This window comes from Camelina sativa, chromosome 19 (genome assembly GCF_000633955.1).
Source record: "Camelina sativa cultivar DH55 chromosome 19, Cs, whole genome shotgun sequence".
NCBI lineage: Eukaryota > Viridiplantae > Streptophyta > Magnoliopsida > Brassicales > Brassicaceae > Camelina > Camelina sativa.
This window is the reverse complement of record NC_025703.1, coordinates 21,731,291-21,742,847: the sequence shown is the minus strand read 5'-3', so window position 1 is coordinate 21,742,847 and position 11,557 is coordinate 21,731,291. Positions and strand designations below refer to the sequence as shown.

At 38.4% G+C, this 11,557-nt stretch overlaps 4 protein-coding genes across 4 annotated transcripts; 2 read left to right on the top strand and 2 right to left on the bottom strand.

Moving 5' to 3' along the window:
- LOC104766892 lies at window positions 1–2,378 on the top strand. The gene is made up of 7 exons (XM_010490869.2): window positions 1–256; window positions 449–506; window positions 591–671; window positions 777–812; window positions 941–1,180; window positions 1,273–1,414; window positions 1,576–2,378. Exons 1-7 carry the CDS (start codon window positions 69–71, stop codon window positions 2,079–2,081), a joined length of 1,251 nt encoding a protein of 416 aa, XP_010489171.1. The 5' UTR covers window positions 1–68; the 3' UTR covers window positions 2,082–2,378.
- On the top strand, window positions 2,810–4,714 carry LOC104766890 (pentatricopeptide repeat-containing protein At2g15690). Its single transcript, XM_010490867.2, has one exon. The coding sequence runs from the start codon at window positions 2,877–2,879 to the stop codon at window positions 4,518–4,520; it is 1,644 nt and encodes a 547-aa protein (XP_010489169.1). The 5' UTR covers window positions 2,810–2,876; the 3' UTR covers window positions 4,521–4,714.
- Window positions 4,715–5,544, bottom strand: LOC104766891 (calmodulin-like protein 1). Its single transcript, XM_010490868.2, has one exon. The coding sequence runs from the start codon at window positions 5,395–5,397 to the stop codon at window positions 4,834–4,836; it is 564 nt and encodes a 187-aa protein (XP_010489170.1). The 5' UTR covers window positions 5,398–5,544; the 3' UTR covers window positions 4,715–4,833.
- LOC104768078 (F-box protein At2g15640-like) lies at window positions 6,809–10,977 on the bottom strand. Its single transcript, XM_019241242.1, has 2 exons — window positions 10,822–10,977; window positions 6,809–7,936 (listed from the first exon to the last, which is right to left on the bottom strand). Exons 1-2 carry the CDS (start codon window positions 10,975–10,977, stop codon window positions 6,809–6,811), a joined length of 1,284 nt encoding a protein of 427 aa, XP_019096787.1.

Below are 11,557 nucleotides of genomic sequence, written 5' to 3'. Positions count from 1 at the left end.
AAAAAAAAAAAAAAAAAAAAAAACAAATCTCATTAAAACAATTTTGAGCTTCTCGCCGGAGCGGAGCAATGATCGGCGGTGGTAGGGTTTACTGGGGGAAGAAGATGGATGTTGACGGTGATGGTGGTGGATCTAACGGTGTTGTTGTGATCTTTGTTTGGAGTTCGATCAACGAGAACCATCTTTCTAATTTCGTTGATCTTTACTCTTCTCTTGGTTGGAACTCTCTTGTTTGCCGCGCTGATTTTCTCACTGCGTAAGTTCTCTTCCTCCTGTTTACAATTTAGATTTGATTGGCCAATTGAATTAAAAAAAAACTGGGTATGAGATTGTTTTTTAAAATTGTATAGAATCTTGAAAGATTCCATAGTGGATGCTTTTAGATAATGGTACTTTGAGAATCTTTTAAAAGTGTGTTTTGTAATTTTGTCTCATGTTTTTTTTTCAGGTTTTACCCTGAAATGGCTCTCTCTCTAGCGTTTCATCTTCTTTCTGAACTTGTTGAGGTAAGTTCTATCTAAGCTTAAGGTGTTAACTTGCTTTTGGTGTGTGTGTTACTTACATGTTGCTACTTCTGTTATTTGTTTCAGGAGCTAAAGACTAGACCATGTCCTGTTATCTTTCTAGCTTTCTCTGGTGCTCCCAAAGCTTGTATGTACAAAGTTTTACAGGTTAGTTAAAAAAAAAGGTTTGAACTTTCAGCTAATTTTTTGGTTATCTTGTGCTGGTTTTTATGTTTTGTTCTTTGTGGTATATAAATGTATTAAACGATGTAGGTGATCATGGGTGACTGTGAAGCTCAAATTCATCCGGTGAGAGTTGTCTCCAAATCCAATACACTTCATATTTAAGTCATTAAGTCTCAGCTCATGAGGTCTAGTTATGTTGTTTGCTTCCTCGGTTCAATTTCGACTCATAGGTTGTTTTCTGATTTGTGAAGGATGATAGCCAGTTGGTTAGAAACTGTATCTCTGGACACGTCTACGACTCTGGACCATTGGATTTCACAAGTGATCTGAATGTGAAATTTGCACTACATCCCACCATACGGCGAATGTCTGGACCTTCAAGACTAGTATCTTGGATGGCTAAAGGGATCTCTTCTGGGCTGGACGGTTTATATCTTACAAGATTTGAATCCCAACGCAGTGAGTACTGGCACGCACTCTACTCATCGGTTGTAAGTTTCCACTGTCCACTGAGCTTTCTTAATTTTGGCTTCTCAAATTTGTAGCTAACATAAGATAACTAATTATCCTTGTACTTTTCCAGGAAATTGGGGCTCCATATCTCGTTTTGTGCTCGGAGAATGACGACCTTGCTCCCCATCAAGTAATTTCAAGCTTCACCCATCAATTGCAGGAACTGGGAGGAGAAGTTAAGGTTGTCAAGTGGAAAAATTCTCCTCATGCAGGTTAGTCATGAGATGTAAAATGTTATGGTTATGAAAATATTTATGTTACGGGGTCTCTTAATGGTTAGTCTGTTTCCTAGAGATTGCGTTTGATCGTGATTGTCATTGCTACAAAACCTGAGCTTTTTTTGTCTTGTTTTGCTTCTCTGTTTCTTCTTCAGGACACTACACACATAACCCTATACAATACCGAGCTGTTATCTCCAACTTTTTAGAGAAGGCCATGTCAGTTCACTTACAAAAAATCCGGCAGCTTGGAGAAAGAGCTCATACGCATGATGAGATCTCTGAGTTAATATGTGACCTTCAGAAAGTTGCTGTGAAATCTAACCAAAGCTTAAGAAGAGTAGCCACTGGGCCATGTGACCACTTTTTCTTACCCAGCTCAGCACCATATCAAAGCAACAGCAGCAGCAGCAACGACCCATCGTCGTCTTCACAAGAAGAACAGAGAGAACGATCCTCTTTCCGCCCACTCCAACCAACGAGTATAAACGCTCACAGCGTTCTCGGGCAGTTCCTATTCGACTCGTGTGTTCCAAAGAACATCGAAGGGTGGGATATTAGATTTGCGGGTTCTCTCAACGGCCAACCATATGCCACTTCCTCCTCCCGTAAGAACTCAAATCTTGGTTTCAAGAAACGCGTTTTCCGTTCAAGACTATGAAATCGAGGGAAACTAAGCAAGGTACGGGGTAACGTGAAACCATATGGGAAGTAGTAGAGAGATGTTTTAGAAAGGAAGAGGGATGTATAGGATGCGGAAGATGTAAATAGAGTGATGATTACTACAACCTAACATAGTAACATACATGAGGGATCTACAAATGTTTGTGTGTACAAGTCTCAAAAAATAAGTCTCTGTATAGCGTATCTGTTACTTGTTTACACGAAAAATGTGTTAATAAAACACTGTAGTACGTACCACTAGTGTATGTATTAACTTCAGTTCCTCGGACTTCATCGATTTGGTTTGTGTTTTGTTTTGTTTTTTGGTCAACCGATTTGGTTTGTTTATATGATGAAGTAGAAGAGACACAAAGGATTACAAAGACTTTTATACTTCTCACTCACTTAAACAGTACTTCCATCGAATACTCACACATATTAAAGCTTTTACACTATAAAAGAAAACAAAGTGTTAGTGCGATAATACATAAAACAGAAAAAACATTCGTAAATGCTTAGTTCTTGTTTAATGAAATGCTTAGTTCTTGTTTAATAAAATGTTATAATTTATAAGAAGTTAACTCAAATAGTATCCCCAGAATAGTATCCTCAGAAAAGAAAAAAAAAAAACTCAAAAGAAGCTAAAGTTGCAATATCTTAGCCCAACTCAGGCCCAAATATAAATCTTATCATACTATTTTTCTTTCCTCCTGCGAATATTCTCTCTCATTTTTTCCAGACTAGGGTTTTGCATTTCGCAGGGTTTTAATCTTTACCACTTCCTCCCCCAAAAATGTCTTCTCTAATGGCGATTCGTTGCGCACGAACCCAAAAGATCGTCACAATAGGTTCTCTTCTCCAAGTACGTTCCTCATTTCCCAGGCTCTCCTCTCAATTCCACTTCTCCGGTACCCTAAACTCGCTTCCGATCAGAAACCTTAGCACTTCCGCCGCCACGAACGATTACTACCAGAATCCTCCGTCTGGATCACCGTCTCAACAACAACGGCCATATCCTCCACCTCAAAGCTTCGATTCTCAAGGTTATCAGAATCAGACGAACACTAATCAACGATTTCCACAAAACCCTAACCAATGGAGTCCTCAGAATCCTCAATACGGTGGGAACAGGCCTCAGTACGGTGGTCAAAGGCCTCAATACGGTGGTCCACGGCCTCAATATCAGAATCAGAATGTTCAGCAAAGTCCTCAGAGTCAGTATTACACGCCGCAGCAGCAGCAGCAGCAACCACCAAGAAGCTCGAATCAGGTCCCTAATCAGATGAATCAGCAGAGGAATGAGGTAGCTGCTACACCTAGTGTTGAAGAGGTGATGAGCTTGTGTCAGCGTAGGCTATATAAAGATGCGATTGAGTTGCTTGATAAGGGAGCTATGCCTGATAGAGAATGTTTTGTTCTGTTGTTTGAGTCTTGTGCGAATCTGAAGTCGCTTGAGCATTCTAAGAAGGTACATGATCATTTCCTGCAGTCTAAGTTTAGAGGTGATCCGAAACTGAACAATATTGTGATTAGTATGTTTGGGGAGTGTAGCAGTGTTACTGATGCTAAGAGAGTGTTTGATCATATGGTTGATAAAGATATGGATTCTTGGCATTTGATGATGCGTGCGTATAGTGATAACGGAATGGGAGATGATGCGTTGCATCTGTTTGAGGAGATGGCGAAACAAGGGTTGAAGCCCAATGAGGAGACTTTCCTTTCTGTTTTCTTGGCTTGTGCTACTGTGGGAGGGATTAAAGAGGCGTTTCTGCATTTTGATTCGATGAAAAACGAGTATGGGATTGCTCCGAGTACAGAACATTATTTGGGTGTTTTAGGTGTTCTTGGTAAATGTGGACATCTTGTTGAGGCAGAGCAATACATCCGTGACCTTCCGTTTGAACCCACAGCTGAGTTCTGGGAAGCTATGAGGAACTATGCTCGGCTACATGGAGATATCGATTTAGAGGATTACACTGAGGAATTGATGGTTGATCTTGATCCTTCAAAGGCTGTAACCAACAAGATTCCTACTCCTCCACCCAAATCATTCAAGGAAACAAATATGGTTACTAGTAAGAGTAGGATCCTTGAGTTCCGGAATCTGACATTTTACAAGGATGAAGCAAAGGAGATGGCTGCAAAGAAGGGAGTGGTTTATGTTCCAGACACACGATTTGTTCTGCATGATATCGATCAAGAGGCCAAAGAACAGGCTCTACTCTACCACAGTGAGAGGTTAGCAATTGCTTATGGAATCATATGCACACCACCTCGGAAGACCCTCACAATCATTAAGAATCTCCGTGTTTGTGGGGACTGTCACAACTTTATCAAGATCATGTCCAAAATCATTGGTAGGGAGTTGATTGTGAGAGACAACAAACGTTTCCATCACTTCAAAGACGGTAAATGTTCTTGTGGTGATTACTGGTAGAGCAGCGTTTTATGTGCCTTTGTTTCGGATCATGTATAGCGCTCTAAGCTCTTGCCAGAACTCTGCTAGCAGTTGGGAATGGAATAGTATTTGCTACGCTGTAACAAATTTCATCTGAGCTTTTACATGAGTTATTCAGTTTATGTACTAACTTTTGAATAAGTGCTTGCTTTATATCTATATTATTGGTCTTATTCTGGAAGAACTTTGGAGATTATGTCGATTCAAAGTTACAAGATTTCATGTTTTTGAATTTGGATTGAATGAAGAATGATATTTAATTACAATAACAGAGAGAACGAAAGAAGTCTGTTCAGACGATGTTGAAAGACATCATCCTCATGAACTCTTCCATATTAACCAATCCATCTCCATCTGCATCAACAGCTCTCACCATCCTCTTGCAGTCCTCTAAGCTACATCTCTCCCCAAGCTTCCTTAGAACTGACATCACTTCCTCTGCGCTTATCTTCTCATCCCCGTTTAAATCAAAAGTCCAGAAAGCATTTCGAATGTCGGAAGACCTAATCCCTCCGCTTCTCTTGTATGCATCAGTAAACTCTCTGAAATCAATAAACCCATCACCATCCAGATCCACGGCTTTAAAGATCTTGGGCACGTCCTCGATAACCCTCTCTTGTCCTAGCGCTCTCAGCACTACCTTGTACTCAGTCTGAGATATTTTTCCATCACTGTCCGTATCAAACCTGTTGAAAACACGTCTCATCTCATTAACGGAAGGCTGAGAAAAGCCTCCTGGTCCGGGTGAAGACAAGCCTGAGGATTGTCTGTCTCTAGAGAACATCCTTGAAGGCTTCCTCAACATCTTGTTCTTAGAGAGCTTGTATTGCAGCTCAAGAAAGCTCACGTTTGACATGTTTGATTTGAGATTACCAATCTTTTCTTGGGAGAGGGATTCAGGGGAACTCTTCAGATCAGATCCCACAATTTATATACTGCAAAAAGATGATTCCTTTGGGGGAAAAGAGAGAGAGAGAGAGAGAGAGAGAGAGAGAGAGAGAGAGAGAGAGAGAGANGGCGTTGAAGAAAGAAACCTTGTCCTTGTGACTTTATTCCATGGCAACTTACGCTTCATGTTGAGAAAAAGCTTCGGTAAGGAAGAGGATAAGATTAACAAGGAACAAGGCAACGCAAAGATGATTCCTTTATCATAAGAATAAGAATCTGATACCATAATTGTCTTGTTGCTATACAAAATTGTGTCCGTCCAACTCATCCCCTACTTGTTTTGATGTTAGTTTAACGTTAGAGAAATCACTTTGGTATCAAAAGCTGGATACTAAATTCTATTCTTACCATACTTTATTTTTGATATGATCACAGCCAAATGACAAATCCAACAAGATGTTACGTTGAAAAAAAGAACAGAGGACAGATCCTTATCTACACAGGAAACAAAGTTGAAAAATAAAGCATAGATCCTCTCGCATTCAGAAAGAGAAAGAACTGAGAAGCAACAAAACCATGTTTTTGAGACCCCAAAAACAGATAACCAAAGTAGACAGCTGGCAAGATGTTTAAGACAAGACCTACTGATACAGAGAACCAAATGTTTCAACCTGTCAAAACTAAGCTACCAAGAAATTCTGCATAATTTAAGAACCATGAAGAGCCAAAACTGAGACTAATATAAACCAGGAATTGGTAGAACTTTTTACACATTGCATCTAAGTATTTGAGACCAAAGCATTCATCATAGTTAGAAGCTCCCGCTCCGTATCAAGTTCAAAGTATTTGAGACCAAAGTTTCAAATCTCACCGTGAAATTAGTGTCATTATCACACAGAAATGATAAACCCAACAACACTTTGTAAAAACAACAGACCACATATATAATCTGGAAGAATCAAAGATTAAAAGTAAAGTAGAGAGACAACTAAGAGAAGCAACAAAACCATCTTCTTGATACCAAAATGAAGAAAGCTCGATCGTTAAAGAAGAAAAATCACTATATTTCTGTGCTGCAATGAAGAACGAATGAACAAGAGCAAAGACAATACAGCAACAAGTATGTACACTTAGATTAAATCTCCAAGCATGGATTTCAATGACGAACACTTAGATTTGAAAAAAAACTTGATTTATTATAATATAGTAAAAATAAAAAAGGTACATATTAAAAGGAGGATAAACGAATAGATAAATAAGGTTGACAATAAAAACGTATGTACAGATAAGAACACAAAAATGACATGCCTAATTGCCCAATGCTATCACCTAACTCCAATGATCATCCCTATCTTCTTCTCCTTGTCCCTTCGCACTTCTTAGTCTGAATCTGAATCTGATGGTTCAACCAATGGAGGATGGACTGACTTGAGTAGTTTTAAATCATTAGCATCAAGATCCTCTGCGTGGTTTACAAAAGTGCGAACGCTAAAACATTTCTTAAAAGTTTCACCAAAACCTTGGATCTCAACACGTTGGAGTGTCTTCTTTTCGGGATTGAAATAGAAAACATAAAACGGTTCGTTAGATATATACTTGCGCATTGAAAACACTATTTCACCCGAAGCAGTCGCTCCAACGACGAAAACGTGAAAACGGAAGAATCTATCATCGGTCCAAGTGTACTCATATTTCGACCATTCCTGTTTCTCAACATTCTCTAAAACCCACACATGTAACTCACTAATAGCTTCAGCGTCGAGACTATTCTCAATATAAATGTAGACATCCGACTCCAAATGACACTTCTCATAAATGTCTTCATCATCATCCCAAAAAATCACAGCTAATTTGCCCTTATAGTTAATCAATCGACAAAACCTTTCTACATCAATAAAGGTGAACTTTTCAGACCTAACATCAAAACAAACTATCATATATTCAGACGTCATAACATGAGCACATTCCGACGTCTCAGCCAAGTAATACAAAACCCCATTGATGCATACCCCATCACTCTTAATATCATGTCGTAAGGGACACTTGATCCTTCTCCACATCAAATCTCCATCTTCTTCAAATGTAAGAATTTTATGATGACCAGGACCAGATGGATAAGCCATGGACAATGCCTTGTATTGCTTGTCAATTGGGTCAAACCCGAAAAAGCTATAAGCCTTTCTGTAGGTATAACGATTAGGTAAGATCGCATACCGTCCCGTGATGGGGTTACATATCACAGGTCTAGCTTGGTATCGATCACCATACATATAGAGCAAGCCAGAGGCGTAGCCACATGAAAAATATTTTAGGTTAGTAAGATGATTGATCCGTACTTTGCCTGGAGAGAATCGCACATAAAATTCGGCGGCTGCTACAAGGGTCGACGACGATGATTGCTCATATGGATACTCAAGCTGAGGCAGCGAGAAGAAGTTCCACACACAGACGTCTACTTGTTCGTTGCCGTTTTCTGCGATGGCGAATAAGAGGCGTGGCTTAGCCAACTATGCTGCACCGAGACGGGGACGGGAAACGGCTAAGTAAATATTTAGGGGTATGGGTATGTCAGTTTTATAATATATAAAATATAAAAATATCCATATATTAGTAAAATAAAATAAATAAAGTCATTTATAAAAAAAATTTCATGAAACAAAACATGACTATAATATATTAAATAATAGTTAAAATAAATTATTCTTTGGGAAACTCATTCTCAAGATCGGGCTCATCTAATGAAAGATTAGCAAACTCCAAAAATCCGACATCTTCCATGGTATCATATGAATCTCCACCACCATCCCACATCTTGGTCTTTTCATCCTCATATTGACCAGAATTCCTTGATAAGTGGCGTAGATTGTGGTGGATGTAAACCAAGTCTTCAGCACGGCTTGGATTTAACTTATTTCTTCTGAGTGAGTGAATAAAGTTGTAAGTACTCCAATTGCGCTCAGCACAAGATGATGAACTAGGTTGACCAAGCAATTTAAAAGCCAAAGCTTGGAGACATGGAGTATCAGCACCAAAGTTAGCCCACCAACGAAAGGGTTCCATAGTACCCATTCCGACAATGCATGATAAATCTGCAAAATGACCAGTCCTCATGGAGAATAATGCATACTCATTAAGAACCTTAGTATGCTCATCATCATTAGGAAACAATCTTCGAAAGCATTTTATCCTCTCACGAGAGATTTCATCATCTCTATGGGGACCTTTTCTTGTAGCATCCTCATTAAGCCATACATCACTATAAAATCTGCAACAAATGAAAACTATTATATATTGTCAATGAAATAAAACAAAAAGGTTAAACACATAATTTAAAATTTACCTAGGATTTAAAGAGTGAGCTAGACAATGTAGGGGAGTGTTATTCTTCGTCCAACGAGCCACTAAGATCTCATAAACAACAGTGTAAAAGACACTATATTCAGACATTTGACGGTTTTCTTTCTTGTAGATCTCAAGCTTCACCTTCTCAATCATAGAATCCCACATCTCATACACCAAATGAAGGCATGGCTTGTCAGTGTCACAAAACCTAATCATATCATATATAGGTCTTGTGAAATCAATGATATAAGAAACTTTTTCCCACCAATCATCATCCACAATCTTCTCTTTAACAAAGCTTGCTCTCCCCCAATTATCCTCTTTATAAGTAGACCACTCCTCACTTATGACCATAGCTTCAAGACCTCTTTTGATAAGCTTCAATCTCTTAAGCATCACAATGATGGAAGCAAAACGAGTATCAGCAACTGATAGTAATTTAAGAGGACTGAACTTGTTGAACATTGACAGCCTCATGTTGTGGTTCATGATGAAATTTTTTATTGCCATCGCATCGTCATGAATTATTGTTATCCAACTGCATTCATCATATGTTACGACATTCGTTTCCACATTCTTTGCTGCACATATGTTCTTCAAGGCCAGATTAAGTGTATGGACAACACATGGTGTCCAATAGATGTGAGGAAACATGCATTCAATAATATCACCGGACGCCTTACAATTTGCTGCATTATCAGTGATGATTTGCACGACGTTTTAATGACCCACCTCATTGAGAACCTCTTTCATCAAATCAGAAATGAAGAATTTATCTTTCACTTCGCCAAAACAATTCACAGCCTTGAGACATATAGGACCACTAGCAAAAGTAGCAATGAAATTAATCAGAGGTTTTCTTGTAGGATCACTCCAACCATCTGACACAATCGTCAATCCTTTTTCTTTCCATGTTAGCTTTAGTGGTTCTAATAACTTCTCAACATGAGTTCTCTCTTTCTGTAGCAAAGTTGTCCTCAACTTATTATAACCAGGAGGCACATAACCATCAATGTTGTGGGAAGCAGCAAACTGGTAGGACCTGTGATAATGCGGATTTCTTGCAAGATTAAATGGCAATCCTCCTGTGTAAAACATCCTTGCAATTTCCTGATCCAACTGGTCTCTGATTTCAATACCAAATGCTTTCTCAATAGGGGAGATGACAGACTTTCTTTTTTTAGAGCTAAAACTTGTTTCACAAGGTAAAGGAACCTCTCTAGCTCCACTCTCGTTTTTCTTCTTCTCAAAATCATCTTCTAACCCTTGCATCTTTTGTCTTTCACTCTTAGTTACTTTCGGACAAGAATTTACACCAGCGTTTTTCAATCCAAGCAGATGTGCTCTCACTCTCGAATAAGATCCCCCCTTGGTTTCATTACATATCTTACACTTAAACTTCCAAGTTCCTCCTGTTGTTCCTTGCTTCTGAATTTTAGTCACGTAAGCCCATAATGGAGCTTCACCGTTTTGACTAGATCCACTATCAATATCGACATTATCACTGTTTTCTTGAGTAGCCATATCAATAATCAACCTACATATAAATATTAAAAAGTTACGTAGACGTAAGTTAATAATCAACCAACGCTTATAAAATATATAATCAAACAATATAAAATATATAAACGTAAGTTACGTAACTTATCAACTACTATGTTTATAAGTTTCGTTGTTTCGATCTATAAACACTGATTAAACAAAGATTTGACTTATATTAAATTATTAAGAAGCTTGAGAGTTGAGACATATATATATATATAACATTGATATTTGTAAACCCTAATTAGACAATATTTAAAAGGTTAATTTTTCTTTTCTTTTTGGGACAGTGGAAGAAAAAACAGTTAAATTTCCTATTTTACAAAAGAAACGTTTCAGAAACGTTTTTGATTAGAACCGTTGCCGTCCCCATAAACTGTTGCCGTCTCCACCGTGTGCGAAACGTCCCGGAGACGTTTCCATGCCGTTTCTTCGCCGTCCCGGTACCTGAAACGTTTCCGAGAGGGGTGACGTCATGGAACTGCTGTCCCCGTGCTTCATAGTTAGCTAAGGACCTGGTCAAGAACAGCTCCGTGAAATATGGACTACTCAATATTGAATCCCATCGCTTCGAGACGCAACGAAACCTTGCCACTGACTTTGAAGGCAATCTCGACAATATCTCCTTCAGGATGAGATCATTAGTCGATGATAATGAAAACATGATTTTTTTTTGGTTTTGGTTTTGTGAACTCATGATTTGCCGATCCAACGAAGAAAAAGAGATGATACAAACTTAGACCTAGAGAAACCTATAGCAATAGAATATATTAGGAGACGACGTAGAGAGAAAACCTAGCAAGAGAGCTTAGCTACAGATCGTGAATATAAATATGTTCGGATTTTAGTCGGTTAACAAAAACAAACAAATGGGCTAATTTAACGTCCAAGTGGGCCGCCAGCTTTTGGTTTCTTCATCGGTAAATAAAATACTAACCTGTCCAGGGATTACTAGAGAGAGAGATAAGAAGGATCAAAAATCTTAAGGAGGAAACTATAGCTACATATATCCGGGATAAGAAAAAGCATTCTTCTTTGAGTGAAATTGAGAAGACAATAGAAAATAGGTTTGTTTAAGAACACAAGATTTATAAAGTATAACTCACTTTATTAGTTTAAGAAAACTATTTCAAAAACTTAAGTTTTCAATCTCTCTTTCTCACAAAACCTCTTAAGCTATATCACATCTTAACATAGTCTTATATATAACTTTTCTATTCCTAATCATAATAGGAATCACTCAT